Here is a 15863-nt window from a genome sequence, read left to right as displayed (position 1 = left end):
GAATTCTTCAGGGACAGGCAGGCTTTCTGAAAATTAACCAGCTCTATTTGAGCAGGTCTCCTGTGGAAAATCCCAGCCACTGAGTGGTCAGACAGCAAGTGTCACGTTATACCAAGAGGACAGCAGTTCACACTGAGTGTGGGCAGAATACTGTTGAGGGCTGAGGACCTGGAGAAACTCATCCTGTCTCCTCCAAGGAGCTTATGGGCAGACATGGTGACTCTCAAGCTGGCTACACATTAAAGCCACCCAAGCTAATCATGTCCAAATTACTGATAATGAGTCGGAAACCTTATTTTTTTAATTCTAAAACTCTCTGGCTATGCTTCCAAACATCATCACCCAGAAATTTGTAAGGTATGGAAATTCAGTTTTTACTCCAAGCCTACTGTATCAGTAATTCTGCAGGTGAGGCCCTGAAATCTGTTGCTAGACAAGAGTAGACCAAGACACCCTCCTCAGGTAACTCTCGATAAATTCACAATGAGGTGCACGCCTCATCCGAGGCTACATACTGGGACTGCCTGAAAAGCTTTAAAGGTTACCAAGGTCCAGAGCCTGTCTCCACAAGGTCTGCAGGGTGTGGGGACACGCAATCCTCCACACGGTTAGCTGCTAGCTCCCTACATGGGTCTTAATGCAAAAAGTTTCAGTCATTTGAGGCAGGAATCAGAACGCCCCGGAGAGAACATGAGAACAGACTGGGTTCTGTCCCCCAAGACTCTACTTCCATTTGCCTTCGATGTGGTTGGAGAATTTGCAAATTTGCATTTCTAATAGGTTTCCAGCTTTGGTGGTACAGGCACTGGCTCTGCCTTCTGTAGCCTGTGGCTTAGTGACCCTGTAAACTGAACATAAGTACCTTAAACGAGGTACCTGGTGCACACGAGGTGCTGAAGAAGTATTTACCCTGTGTCCTTAGTTCCTTCCACCACAGCTTCGTGTGTCCAGATTACATTTAAAGAGAAACTAAAGGGGCTGGAGAAATGGCTCAGTGGTTAAGAGCACTGGATGCTTTTCCCAAGGTCCTGAGCTCAATCCTTAGCAACCACCTGGGGGCTCACAAGTATCTATAGTGTGATCTGATGCCCTCTTCTGGCAGGTAGGTGTACGTGCAGATAGAGCATGTATATACATTAGTTAATGCATTAAATTAATAAGTAAATCCGAGAGAGAGAGAGAGAGAGAGAGAGAGAGAGAGAGAGAGAGAGAGAGCCTATCTGCTTTCTTCCCTGACAGAGACAACTCACCTTCCTCAGAAGAGTCCTCCTCTGTGACCACAGCCTTTGGCACCTCTTGGACTTCTGGGAAGACAGAAACAATTAATTTGTGGCACCAGAACCCTGCAGCCCACTCCCGATACAAAGAAAGCTTCAATAAGTGCCCCAGTGAGTGCTGGCCTATAAGGGCCGGTCCACCACAGATTCATCTTTACCACAGGGACAGAATGGGGAAAGGTCACAAACACAGACATTGGAGGCAGAAAGATCCGGTTCACGTCTCAGCTCTGTCCCCAGTAGCTGGGCAGGAGCTGACAAGTCCCTGAACCTCACTTGGCGTCCGTTTTCTTATGTGGAAAATAGAATAATAACACCCAGCCCACGTTAATCACAGTGTAGTGGAAAGACGGGTCTGAAGAACTTGGCCCGGCACTGTTGTTATTAATGCCACAGACATGGTAAATCAAAAAGACTACTTAAGGGCCCGGCGTCATCAACACCACACCCAAGACCCTCACCGCCTCCCTCCCACTGGAGAAAATCAAACCAGACATGAGTCTCTGAGTGCTGATGGGAGGCCTTCAGCAAAAATACCCCCTTTCCCATAACCCCTGTCCCTTGCCCAGTTTGAGCCTGACACCACACTACGTGTCCCATGGACTGCTAACATTGCTATTTTACCCATAAGTCACCTGGGCGGTAGGAGAGAAAGAGCCCAGAACACCCCCAAAGCTAAGCTCCCACTGCAGACTTACCCTCCATCCTCCTGAGGGACAAAGTCTGGATCTGCAAAAGGCAGGATAGAGCAGGTTAAAACCAGCAGAGGACATTGGAGGGACTCTGTTCTGCTCTGAGCAGTCGATCTGCCCAGAACAGGGAAGAAAAGGCAGCCACTGCTGTCATGCCACCCACTAAGGGCTTACTCCCCAGCCCCATGCATGTCGTCTCTCACTGTGCATATGTGGAAAGACACCGCCCCAAGGAAGAGTGGTACTTGGCAGTTCTGAATGACAGCCTGCTCAGCTCTCTCAGGGATGAGAGACCAGGGCTGTCTCCAGAGAACTATTCCCTCAGGGCAGAAGCCCATGGAAGCAGAGTGGAACAGGGCTACAGTTGGTATGGAGACTAAATTGATGAAAGACAGGAGAAGGTAGACATTCTAACCAGGGATGGATGCAGACACCTGAGCTGAGGACTCAGGGGAGCACAGAGACCCGACAGCATCCCTGCCTGGAGGCCTGACCCAGGCATTCACTAATGTACTCAACACAGCTTTGCCAACGAGAGCCTTCTCTTTCCTCTCTCAGAGGTTGTAGACTGGGCAATGGAATGTGCACCCTGACCTCAGACCACAGCTATAGCTGTCTTGTCCGTGTTTGGATGGAAAGCTCTGAACTAGCAAGGGCTCAAATGTTGCTAGCAGCCAAAAGTTTTTAGTTCTTGGTTTGTCTGTTTGTTTTGCCACGCAGAACAAATAAGAAACAAGCTGGCTTCTGAATAAGAGAAATGCTTTCTGAAGAGAGACGCAAAACAGGAAGGCTGTCCATCCTCAAGTCCTGGATCCCTGCTGCTCCCCAGCCTTGGGCTATGAAACACCATCTACCGATAGGTTGTATCCTCTCTTCTGCGTCAGCTTGGGTTTTTATCACCATGTACTGGTGTTGAAGCTCTCATCTAATATCAATCCCCAACTGCTTCTCCTTACCTATCTCTACTGCAGCGACTGTAAGACCAGCTATGTGGGGTTGGCAGATGAAGCAGCAGCTAAGAGCGCTCGCTGATCTTGCAGAGGACCCAGATTCAGTTCCCAGCAGCCTCTAGTCACAACCTGTCATAATTTCAGTTCCAGGGGACCCATCAGTCTCTACCAACCTCCAAGGATACCAGGCACACACTTGATACAATACTTTATACAGGAAGAATACCCACTCATGCAAAATAAAATCTTTTTTTTTAATGAAGAACCCTTTTTAAAAATTATGCTCATTCCCAGTGTCTTAGCTCGGGTTTACTAGGACTGTGAGAAAATACCATCACCAGAAAGCAAGTTGAGGAGAAAGGGTTTATTTGGCTTACACTTCCATATCAAAGTCCATCATTGGAGGAAGTCGGGACAGGAACCCAAGCAGGGCAGGAACCTGGAGGTAGAAGCTAATGCCAAGGCCATGGAGGGGTGCTGCTTACTGACTTGCTCCCCATGGCTTGCTCAGCCAGCTTTCTTACAGGATCCAGGACCACCAGGCCAGTGATGGCACCACCCACAACTTACTGAGAAAATGCTTTACCGCTGTATCTCATAGAGCAACTCCCTCAACTAAGGCTCCTTCCTCTCCAATGACTTTCGCTTGTGTCAAGTTGACACACAAAACCAGCCAGCTTACCCAGTTTCCTTAAAGGTATATTTGCTCACCAACACAGCTTTGACCAATCATGTATCTCCAGAGTTTTGGGCTAGTGAGAGAGCTCAGTTTATAAAAGGCGCTTGCTGCCCAAGCCTGGTGACCTGCATTAGATTCCTGAATCCACATAACGGTCAATAGAGGGAAAAATGAACTCCACAGACTTGCCCTATGAGCTCTAGATATGTTCTGTAGTGCACATGTGCTCATATGTACATGAAATAATTATTCTTTGAAATGTTGAGGAAGAGGCCTTTTCATCAGTTCCTTCCATCAAATATGATTATAAGGGTTGGGTGCAGTGCTATCCTGTAACTACGACAGCTGAATGTAAAGGTGAAATCAAAGTCTGGGTTCTCAGTGGAATCGATTTGGTGGTAACCACAGCCAGCAAGTGTTGCCTGTCTGGATCTATGATCAACATAAACTGCTACTACTTATTTATTCTGTTATCGTGAGCCAGCAACTTCCACTCCCAAGCAATAGTTCTGAAGTGAACTAGAGGTGGCTTACAGCAGCAAAGAGGCCAGTGCTTGCAGGGAGCAGGGGATAAGGGCAGCTCTGTATAACTGTTTCCTCCCAGACTCAAACATTCCATCTTAGAGTAAAGTCCTTAAGCAGGAAGGTAACCGACTCAAAATAGCTTCAGGAAGTCCCTGAAACTGACCAGAATCACTAAGCCCCTCCCTGCCAGAATAAGGAATAAAAGCTGAGTCCCACACTCAGGAAGCTAAGCTACAAAGAAGACTCTCAGACAAGCTGTGCTGCAAGAAGGCTCTGAGACCAAATGAGCTGCCTACAAGAATCAGAATCCAGGTGGGCTGCCTGGAAGAAGCCTAGACCAACTGAAAAGACGCTCTCCAGCCTGTTGAGCTGCCTGCAGGCTGTGCAGTGGGCTCCAGGTTTCCAGCATTGTGAGCTGTCACCCATGCTGGGGCAGGCTTTGGTGATGCAGCTATCTCATGTATACTGACGTTAAGTAATCCCTCGGCCATGCTCCTGTAAGTAACCCTAGTATAAAACTCACAGGTTCTCCAAGTTGGACTTTGGAGGTCTCTGGACTTTGGTCTGTCATGGTTCCCTATCTGGGGTCAGTAGATTTGCATGTCGTGTCTCCCAGGGAAAGTTTTGTCACGTGACAGGTGGATCCAGGGACTGAAAGAATGTGGCTAGACAGCAGGACAGTGTAACTAACAAGGGGCACCAGGACAGGAAGGAGCCGGACAGTGGCAGTGACTCCAGGGTTAACCTGAAGTCGCAGGTGGGGCTCAGAGGGCATAAGGAACTTTCCCACAAACCTGGCCTTCCAAACAGGAGCTGAGTACAGGCTAGTTGGGAAAATTACCAAGAACCGGTGAAGAGCCATGGCACCCAGCTCTACAAAGTGCTCAGACAGCCAGCAACTTCTTTCTCACTGGCTTATTAGAAAAACCTCCTTGGAAGCCATTCCTTCATGGAGAGGGGGCAGGTTAATACGTTACACCTGTGAATGCACTATAAGCAGCATGATTCTGTGTTCCACCAGCCTCGCACAAGTCCAGTGTCACCGTCCCTTACAGAAAACCCTGTGCAAACTTAACAAGCCTGTTTCATCAATGACTCTCAACCTGCGGGTCAGCACCCCCATGGGCAGGGTCACATGTCCCATATCCAGCATCTCAGATATTTACATTACAATTCATAACAGTAGCAAAATGACAGTTATAAAGTAGCAACGAGGTTAATTTCATGGTTGGGGGAGTCACCACAACATGAGGACCTGTATTAAAGGGTCACAGGGTTAGGTAGGTCGGGAACCACTGTATAAACAAAGGTGAAGAGAAAGCAGTGCCTACCTTGAAGGGCAGTTTGAGGGTTAAACGAGGTGACACCCAAACTTGTCAGCCTGGGGCCAGGCGTCTTGCGTGGTCTCTGGTGGTAGAATGAGCTACTTGCCACAGCCTATGTGGAGAACAGGCTACTCCAACCTGGCCGGGAGGTGGCTACAGCCTTTAATTTCCTGCTTCTCTTAAGTCCCCTTCAGAAGCCTAACAACACCAACTGCATGCACCCGGAAGGAGCCAAAGTCATCCTCACAGAGAAGAGGCCTGGCAGTTGTGAGCCCTGACTAGGGAAAGGATGGACCTACCGTCTCCTCCTGTGACTCAATAAGCCTGGCTTGTTCCTGCAGCTGGGCACGAAGGGCATTGATGTGGCGCTGGGACTGGGCTGCCGCTTTCTTCTGATCCTGAGACAGCGTGACATGAAGCCTCTCGTTCTCCTCCTGCAGCTGGTGGGCAGAAGGTTGGTCAGCACGATGTCTGTTAGGGACCCAAGGACCCAATGAGAGGGGCAGGGTCCCGGCAACCAAATGCTCCTGGTGGGCCTCTCCTGAGGCAAGACCAGATCTTTACACAGTGCAGGTGGCTGCCTTTTAATTTGGGTGAATTTTTGAGCTGTGATGGAGAAGAAATGGGAAGGGAAAATGGAATGCAGGCTCCCAGGCTTCCCATGAATGAAGGTTCTGTCAGATTAGTCACCCACTGAGGGCATTCAGGTTAAAAACAACCACTCATTAATTATCAAATTCATCTTCAGATAAAAACAAGTGTTGCCACCTCTGGTGTAAGAGCAGAGGCAAAATGTGGCCATTTATAAATACTTGCATAAAGACACTCTGGAGAATAGAAATAAAATATCACATGGGGACTGGGCAACCCTATAATGCAATGGGAACCAGTGTCACACGGGTCAAGCTCTGTCTGCCATGCGTCAGAAGCTGAGGAAGTTAACCAACCACAGGCCAGCAGAAGCTGAGGGAGTTAACCAATGACCTCCCTAACTTGCCTCCTTCCCGTGGGCATCTACACAGAGGCATGCTCTTTGTCCTGAGGTCTGCTGCTCTCTGTGCTGGGGCCTCAGCCTGTGAGCCCTTCACGAGACTTCCTCTGAAATCGCTGAGGTCTGATCAACCTGCTTCTCCCTGGCTGAGGAGGTTTTCACAGAATCCACACAGAATAGGACTGATAACCCATCTGAGGCTTACAGGATGCATGGGATTCAGAACATGGCTGGCAGGAGAAGGGGGGCTGCAGCAGGCTAAGGCATCTGAGGGATAGGCATATGACCCCATTTGTATATTAAAGAGGACTGACAGCCATGAACATTATTAACAATGAAACACCTGATAGCTAGTTCTAGGTAGAGAATGGGAGGGGGTGAATGGGGTGGGGCGGGGTGGGAGTGGGATGGGGTGGGGGTAGGAGGGGTGGGGGTGGGGTGGGGTGGGGGTGATGCTGAATAGGGAGAGGTCATGGGAGACCAAACTCTTGCTGCCAAACAAGAGCTACCTGTCTCCTCTCAGCTGCCCGCTCTTCACGCAGGGCCTTCATTTTTCTTTTCCACTCCGTTTTCTGAAAAAGAAGAGAAGCTTGTCAAATGGAGCCCTCTAGGTAGTAATAAATATAAACTATAAAACTATGAAGAGTAAAAAAGTACTGGCTCCTGGTCAGACAGGAAGACGAATGGAACAGAATAGAGGACCTGAACCGTGTGAAGGAAAAAAATGGAAACAGCGTGAGAGAGAAACAGGAGAGGGGTAGGGGGATGGGGGTGGTGGAGGATTACTGACTACTGTTGTTTGAAAAAATGGCTAACTGACCAGAAAGAAAGAAAAAAACACAAATGCCTGTTTTAAATCAAGACCAACTATAGACAAGTCCGATAATTACACATAAAAATCAAGACCGTAGAAATAATAACAACTAAGGCCACAGAATTACTCAAAGAAAACACAGGAATATTTTCATTTTAAATCTCAGAGTGGGTGCAACAGTGAAGAAGAGACAGAGAAATGTCTGGCAATTAAGAGCTTGCTGCTCAGGGGCTGGGGATTTAGCTCAGTGGTAGAGCGCTTACCTAGGAAGCACAAGGCCCTGGGTTCGGTCCCCAGCTCCGAAAAAAAAGAACAAAAAAAAAAAAAAAGAGCTTGCTGCTCACGCCGAGGACCTGAGTTCAACTCCTAGCACCTAGTCAGGTGGCTTGCAACTGGCCTGCAACTCCAGTTCCAGAAGAAGATCCAACACCCTCTTCTAGCTTCTGCAGACACCCTCACGCATGCATGCATAGACACAGAGACGCATACAGACACATAAATAAAAATGAAACTCTCACTTTTAAAAAGGCTGACTGCTTAATAACTTTTACCACAGGAATTACTTTTTTATGGCAGATGATAAAAAAGCAAAGACATGAGGAAAGTCAGCCACAGCAACCATAGTAACAAAAGGCTAGATTACTTTCACATGTTGGGCTGGAGAGATGGCTCAGTGGTTAAGGGCATTGACTGCTCTTTCAGAGGTCCTGAGTTCAAATCCCAGCAACCACACAGTGGCTCACAACCATCTGTAGTGGGATCTGATGCCCTCTTCTGGTGTGTCTGAAGACAGCCAGCTATAATGTACTTATATAATAAACAAATAAATAAAATCTTTTTTAAAAAAAAGTTCCACATGTTATACAAAATCAAAACTGGGTAAAGAAAACAGCAATAATAAACGTAGAAACAAAAAAATTCCAGTGCAATAACTCGAGCATCTGAAAGCCGGAAGCAGGGAGGAAGGTCAGGAGTTCAAGGTTAGGGTCCTTCTCAGACATATAGCAAGTAGAGACCAGCTTAGGCTACATGAGAACCTGTCTCAAAAAGTTGAGAGAGAGAGAGAGAGAGAGAGAGAGAGAGAGAGAGAGAGAGAGAAGAAAGGATATGAACAGAGTTCTAGATTATAGGAAAAGAAAGGTGCTCGTGTGTGTGTGTGTCTGTGTGTGTGTGTGTGTGTGTGTGTGTATTTGCACATACATGTGTGTAGAGGCCAGATGTCCCTCTCTATCTTATTTTTGAGACAAGGTCTCTCACTAAACCAATTAGCTAGACTGACTAAGCTGTGGGCCATGAGCCTAGGAACCTGTTTCTGTCTCCCCCAGCTCTAAGGTTCTAGACTTAAACGTTCCTGATTTTTTTTAAATTTTTTTTATTAGATATATTTCTTTACTTACATTTAAAATGTTATTCCCCTTCCCCATCCCTTCCCCTCCCTCTCCCCCATACGGTTATTCCCCCATACATCCACCTTACTGCCCCCCCATATCTCCCTGCACTGGGGGTCCACCTTTGGCAGGACCAAGGGCTTCCCCTTACACTGGTGCCCCAACAAGGCTATTCTCTGTTACATATGCAGTTGGAGCCATGGGTCAGTCCATGTATAGTCTTTCAGTAGTGGTTTAGTCCCTGGAAGCTCTGGTTGGTTGGCATTATTTCTCTTTTTCTTTTTTTTTTTTAAACTTAGAGAATACTTTATTAGTTTTTGTAATCAAACCGACGTAGATAAGACCTTACATATTTAATACAGTGCGTTACCCCTGTACAAATGTAAAAAACTTAAGTTCAACATTTCTAGACCAATATGTCTGTTAATTTCTGTACAGTGCCAACTCAACACAGTAAACGGGGATACTTTTTTCCAAAGTTGACAGCACAGCTAAAGTTTCCAAAAATTCAAATTATATCTGTATATATATATTTATATTTATATAAAAAGACCAATAATAGCAGTGTGTTATGCATCAACAGCAGCAACAGCTTTTCCAGGTTCTGCAGTCATCTGAACAAAACTGTAGAGACATCCAGCACACTCCATTAAAAAAAAAAAAAGTAAAAAAACAAAACCCGAGAAAACAGCACAGTTCTGTTACTCTTGTGGTACCTGGCACCATTTTTTTTTTAAATTAGCTTCTCAATCATCATCTGGAAAGAAAACATTCTGAGCAACATCATTAAAAACAGCTCTGATAAAGCACGGTCACTACTACGTATCATAAAGCAGGTACAAGCTATTTTACATCCACAGAGGTATGATACAGTACTGTCCTACATCTATAATACTAGAGGATACAATTTAAAAGGCATTATTTGAGACTTGATTCTACTTTTCCAGCAGAGGGCCCAAAGGATGGTGTGACACAGCTTTGTAAAGAAACATACTCTAGACAGGATTTCCTTTCACTAGTGGCACAGTTCTAAGGATTCATTCTCTCCATGAATGTCAGCTAAAACCGTTATTAAAAAAATGAAATATCCCTAGAACAAAACCGTATAACCACCGGATTCACATGAAGATGACCTAGTGGAGACAAGCTGGCCCTCACCTTACCAACAAGCTATCAAATCTGTTATGTTTAAACAGTGAGACCTCCAAGGAAGGAGATGCCAAGTAGTGCTTCAAAGCTTCGGACCACAATCAAACACAGCATCCTTTTCAACAGAAGCAGAAGCTCATCTGAATATGCTCAAGGATGCTGACATCAACATTTAATCATCTCCTCACTCATCCAGGAAGAAGGGGAGATCAGTTACTACTGTACTTTATTGTGTTCAACCAAATCACCATGTTACAAAAATAGCAAGCTGCCATAATAAAAAATAAGGCTCCTCTATCCAGCACCAGATAGCATCATTTTACTTTCAAGCCTAGAAATTGCACACTTGTATATAAACCAACCGAAGATGAGGATTGAGAGTTCATCTTGGTGGATTTTTCCTTTGATGAATATGAAGTGTCCTTCCTTATCTTTTTTGATGACTTTTAATTGAAAATTGATTTTATTTGATATTAGAATGGCTACTCCAGCTTGCTTCTTCTGACCCTTTGCTTGGAAAGTTGTTTTCCAGCCTTTCACTCTGAGGTAGTGTCTGTCTTTGTCTCTGAGGTGTGTTTCCTGTAGGCAGCAGAATGCAGGGTCCTCATTGCGTATCCAGTTTGTTAATCTATGTCTTTTTATTGGGGAGTTGAGGCCATTGATGTTGAGAGATATTAAGGAATAGTGGTTATTGCTTCCTGTTATATTCATATTTGGATGTGAGGTTATGTTTGTGTGCTTTTCTTCTCTTTGTTTTGTTGCCAAGACGATTAGTTTCTTGCTTCTTCTAGGGTATAGCTTGCCTCCTTATGTTGGGCTTTACCCTTTATTATCCTTTGTAGTGCTGGATTTGTAGAAAGATATTGTTTAAATTTGGTTTTGTCATGGAATATCTTGGTTTCTCCATCTATGTTAATTGAGAGTTTTGCAGGATACAGTAACCTGGGCTGGCATTTGTGTTCTCTTAGGGTCTGTATGACATCTGTCCAGGATCTTCTGGCCTTCATAGTTTCTGGTGAAAAGTCTGGTGTGATTCTGATAGGTCTGCCTTTATATGTTACTTGACCTTTTTCCCTTACTGCTTTTAATATTCTTTCTTTATTTTGTGCGTTTGGTGTTTTGACTATTATGTGACGGGAGGTGTTTCTTTTCTGGTCCAATCTATTTGGAGTTCTGTAGGCTTCTTGTATGCCTATGGGTATCTCTTTTTTTAGGTTAGGGAAGTTTTCTTCTATGATTTTGTTGAAGATATTTACTGGTCCTTTGAGCTGGGAGTCTTCACTCTCTTGTATAACTATTATCCTTAAGTTTGATCTTCTCATTGAGTCCTGGATTTCCTGTATGTTTTGGACCAGTAGCTTTTTCTGCTTTACATTATCTTTGACAGTTGAGTCAATGATTTCTATGGAATCTTCTGCTCCCGAGATTCTCTCTTCCATCTCTTGTATTCTGTTGGTGAAGCTTGTATCTACAGCTCCTTGTCTTTTCTTTTGATTTTCTATGTCCAGGGTTGTTTCCATGTGTTCTTTCTTGATTGCTTCTATTTCCATTTTTAATTCCTTCAATTGTTTGATTATGTTTTCCTGGAATTCTTTCAGGGATTTTTGTGTCTCCTCTCTATGGGTTTCTACTTGTTTATTTATGTTTTCCTGGAATTCTTTCAGGCATTTTTGCGATTCCTCTCTGTAGGCTTCTACTTGTTCTCTAAGGGAGTTCTCCACGTCTTTCTTGAAGTCCTCCAGCATCATGATCAAATATGATTTTGAAACTAGGTCTTGCTTTTCTGGTGTGTTTGGATATTCCATGTTTATTTTGGTGGGAGAATTGGGCTCCGATGATGCCATGTAGTCTTGGTTTCTGTTGCTTGGGTTCCTGCGCTTGCCTCTCGCCATCAGATTATCTCTAGTGTTACTTTGTTCTGCTATTTCTGACAGTGGCTAGACTGTCCTATAAGCCTGTGTGTCAGGAGTGCTGTAGACCTGTTTTCCTGTTTTCTTTCAGCCAGTTATGGGGACAGAGTGTTCTGCTTTCGGGCGTGTAGTTTTTCCTCTCTACAGGTCTTCAGCTGTTCCTGTGGGCCTGTGTCTTGAGTTCACCAGGCAGGTTTCTTGCAGGGGAAAAGTTGGTCCTACCTGTGGTTCCAAGGCTCAAGTTTGCTCGTGGGGTACTGCCTAAGTCCTCTCCGCGGCGGCAGCAACCGGGAAGATCTGCGCCGATCTCCGTGCACCAGGGTTCCAGATGGCGTTTGGTGTTTTCCTCTGGCGTCTAGACGTGCACAGAGTGCAGTCTCTTCTGGTTTCCCAGGCGTGTCCGCCTCTCTGAAGGTTCAGCTCTCCCTCCCACGGGATTTGGGTCAACGTTCCTGATTTTTATATGGGCATTGGGGATCTAAACTAAGGTCCTCATGTTTGTTATAGAAAGCACTTTATTGACCAAGCCATCTCCCCAAGACAATGACTTTCTAGGACATAAAATCCATGAACCATCTCTGTGAATTAGCTTTGCGGGTGGTCTGTCTGTTTGTCTGTATTCTTAACACGATCTAGAGACATCTGAGAAGAGGGACCCTCAATAAGGAAATGCCCCAATGAGACTAGCCTGCAGGCAAGCCTGTAGGGCATTTTTTAAATTGATAATTGATGTGGAAGGACCCAACCTGCTGTGGGCAGTGTCATCCCTGCGGTGGTGGTTCTAGAGCAAGCCTTGAGGAAAATGAGCCAGTAAGCAGTTTCCCTCCACAGCTTCTACTTCTACCTCCAGGCTCCTGCTTTTGCTTTGTTGATGATGCACTGTAACTCAGAAGTGTAGGCCAAATAACTCCCTTCCTCCCCAAGATGCTCTTTGTGTTTTAAAATGGCAATAAAAAGCCATGGGACACTGTGAAGCCGGCCTCAGCACCATTCTGCATGCAGACAGGCTTCCGCCTCTTTCTCAACCACCCTTGAGGAGCAGACACAGACGCTCGCTCTCTCTTGAGCTGCAGTGCTGACTGTCCCCGTTGTGTCCTATAAGTGACATCCACTTCCCCTGCCTGGACTTAAGTAAGCTTCTCCCAGTGGTGGCCAGAGTAGACGGGGTACAAATCTTCCCAGCTCTGTCCAGTGACTTCGCAGTGATGGCCCAAAAGGAGCCTGCACACCACAGAAACTGGCAAATGGTATCTTAGCTCTGAGCTGAGAGCTAAACATTTACTACCACACCACAGATTTGTAAATACCTCAGGACACTGTCAGTCTTTCTGAATTCCTTTCCAACTGTGTTAGAATGAAAGTCGAGATAGAAATGTCAAGAAGACCCACCTATGTTTGCATGTATCCATACATTTCAGGGACATATCAGGGACATATTAGGATTAAACCAGTCCCCAGCCTGGCCTGAGAACCTTATTCTCTGCTTTCGTACTGAATGAGGCCTGAAAGTTCAGAGCTTTGATGTCTCTCAACTTTGCCAAATCCACAAGGCAAACCGGGAGCCTCGGTTGGGACAGCTCTGGACAGAAGGGCGAGGAGCACCCATCAGCTCACCTGAATGTCCATCTTTTCTCGAAGGGCCTGGAGCTCCTGGGCATGCTTGAGTCTCTCCTCTGACTCTTCATCCCGCAGAGACCCGAGATGAGACTCAGTCATACTGTAGGACTGCAGCACCTTCAGCTTCTGGAAAAGCCAAGAATTGTTTTATTAAGTGAAGTCCTAGGCGGGACGTTGGCTTTAGGCCTTACCCCAATACAGAACCAGAAGACTGAAACCCACCACAGTCAAGGGCCTCCCCAGTTTGCCCTCACCACAGCTATGTGCCTGCAAACATCCGCCCAAATCAGCAGTCCCTTCCTGAGGGGTCTGCTGGGGCCCAGCCCCTGTACAGTAAAAGTAAGCACCCATGGACAACACAAACTCAAGTGTTATTTCAGTTCCAGTGACACTCCGATGTCCCCAAACCCTGAACTTGCCCAAGTGCTGGCCAGTTTCCTCCCAGGTCTGGAATAAGCTGTTAAAAGACCCACACTTAGTGCCCATGTGAGAACCCCTGACTCCCCAAACTATTCCCTAAGGATTCCTCTCTCTCTCTCTCTCTCTCTCTCTCTCTCTCTCTCTCTCTCTCTCTCACACACACACACACACACACACACACACACACACACACACACACACACCAGAAACAGCTATTTTTGTGCAGTGTTCAGAGCCATGTCACTTCCAGCCACTAATCCTTGAGCAAGCACTGTCACCAGAGGAGAAGGCTGGATCAAAGGCAGAATCCCTTCCTACCTACCCATGTCATGCTAACAAAGCCCACGAAACTGATAAATCTTAGTGCAGCTTTAAGAACGGTCGAGCCTGAGTTTAACTTGGCGTTCTTCTTGATAACTTTTCTCAGCCACTGCTTAAGCAATACCAGGTCCAGATGTTAATCATTCCCCAGCCAGAGCACTTATCCTGGCAAATGCATTAGCAGAGGCCTGGATAACTGGGGGTTTCTGATGTGCCCCTCCATCGGGGTTCCAGTACATTACACATCTGGCTCCTTGCACTGCAGACCCTGTGGCCTGTTCTTCCTGTTAGCAAATCTTCTAGCCGCAGCATCTACTCCATGTATCCTGACATTCTCTCCACAGTCCATCATGGCCAAAGTGCTCAGACTTCTGTACTGGGCAAGCTGTAAGGAGAAACACTCTCAAAATATACTGAGGGCTCAGTGGCTCTCCTCACATCAGGATGTTGCCTCTGGTTTTGAAGACTATCTCACAGTACTTTCCAGTCATTCTGAATCAAATTTTACCTCCCTCCCCACAAGAATTACAGACAGATGAACAATAAATAAACCCAGGCCTAGGCTGTCCCACTATGAGAAGAATGGGATCTGAATCAGAACAGGAGGTGGTAAAGGAGCGTGACCTCATTTTCTGAAACTCAAAAGTTTTTCTAACCCAAAGTAAATCCATTGGAGGTGGATTCTGAGCAATGGCGTCTGCTTCAAGTGAACAGTACTTAAGGACGGTTGCTCGACAAGCAACGTGTTGTGAAGTGTAGAGTCGGGGACACTTAAAATCAGGAACAATGGCCATAAAGCTGCTGGTGAGGGCAGAGAGCCACACCATGGAGCGGTAGCTTGCCTTCCACAGAGCGTCCCTAACCCAGCAGGGAGCGCTGTGATGGGAGGACTTGAATAATTATAGAAAAAACACAGAGACAGAGACAGAGATATACAGAGAGACAGAGACAGAGATATGCAGAGACAGAGAGACAGAAACACACAGAGACAGACGGAGACAGAGAACAAGCTCTCATTTCCATCCTACCTCGCTCTCTGTGTTTTTCACCCCAGGTCCCAGGCTTGCCCTAGCACAAACCCCTAGGAACACTTGCCTGTGTCTATCTATCTTCAGGCAAAACATGGGATGGTGGTGAGAAACACTGCTGACAATTCACTTTCTTTTTTTTTTTTAAAGATTTATTTATTTTATTTTATGTACAGCATTCTGCCTGCATATGTGACTGCAGGCCAGAAGAAGGCACCAGATCTCATTACAGATGGTTGTGAGCCACCATGTGGTTGCTGGGAATTGAACTCATGACCTCTGGAAGAGCAGTCAGTGCTCTTAACCGCTGAGCCATCTCTCCAGCCCAACAATTCACTTTCAAAGCGAGATTCTCTTGACGCGAGGAGGACCAATCAGAGATAAATACATTTTAAAATGGCTTTCCATCTGTGCATATATGAAAAGATATGACTCGGCAGTAACTTTAACAAGGTCTCCCTGTATTAGCATTGATAAGGCAGCCGGCAGAGAACAGGACCTTGGAGTTTTAAAAGCTGCCTTCAAACCTCACCTCCATCCCTTACTAGCTGTGTGAACTTGTACAAATTACACAGTCTTGACTTCACATGTAAAAAGGAATGTAATATACATTCTTTTTTAAAAGCACATATGTGGGGGAGGGTGGCAATGGGGGGAGGTTTGGGAGGGGAACACCCACAAGGAAGGGGAGGGGGGAGGGTGATGTCTGTCCGGAAACCGGGAAAGGGAATAACACTTGAAATGTATATAAGAAATACTCAAGATAATAAAAAAATA

At 45.9% G+C, this 15863-nt stretch overlaps 1 protein-coding gene across 12 annotated transcripts in view; it reads right to left on the bottom strand.

Annotated features, from left to right (window-relative positions):
• The window catches only part of Dzip1l (DAZ interacting zinc finger protein 1-like), a 43871-nt gene that overhangs the window by 11880 nt on the left and 16128 nt on the right, over positions 1-15863 (bottom strand). For 6 of the 12 annotated variants that reach the window (XM_087562307.1, XM_087562309.1, XM_087562306.1 and 3 more), the window contains 5 exon segments: positions 13315-13443; positions 6949-7011; positions 5748-5888; positions 1976-2006; positions 1251-1304 (listed from right to left, as the gene is read on the bottom strand). In XM_087562307.1, coding sequence (XP_087418433.1) covers positions 1251-1304; positions 1976-2006; positions 5748-5888; positions 6949-7011; positions 13315-13443 — 418 coding nt within the window. 12 annotated transcript variants of the gene reach the window in all.

Source organism: Rattus norvegicus, chromosome 8 (genome assembly GCF_021556685.1).
Source record: "Rattus norvegicus strain SHRSP/BbbUtx chromosome 8, alternate assembly SHRSP_T2T, whole genome shotgun sequence".
In the NCBI taxonomy this organism is placed as follows: domain Eukaryota; kingdom Metazoa; phylum Chordata; class Mammalia; order Rodentia; family Muridae; genus Rattus; species Rattus norvegicus.
The sequence above is the reverse complement of the archived record's forward strand: the minus strand, read 5'-3'. Positions and strand labels throughout refer to the sequence as shown.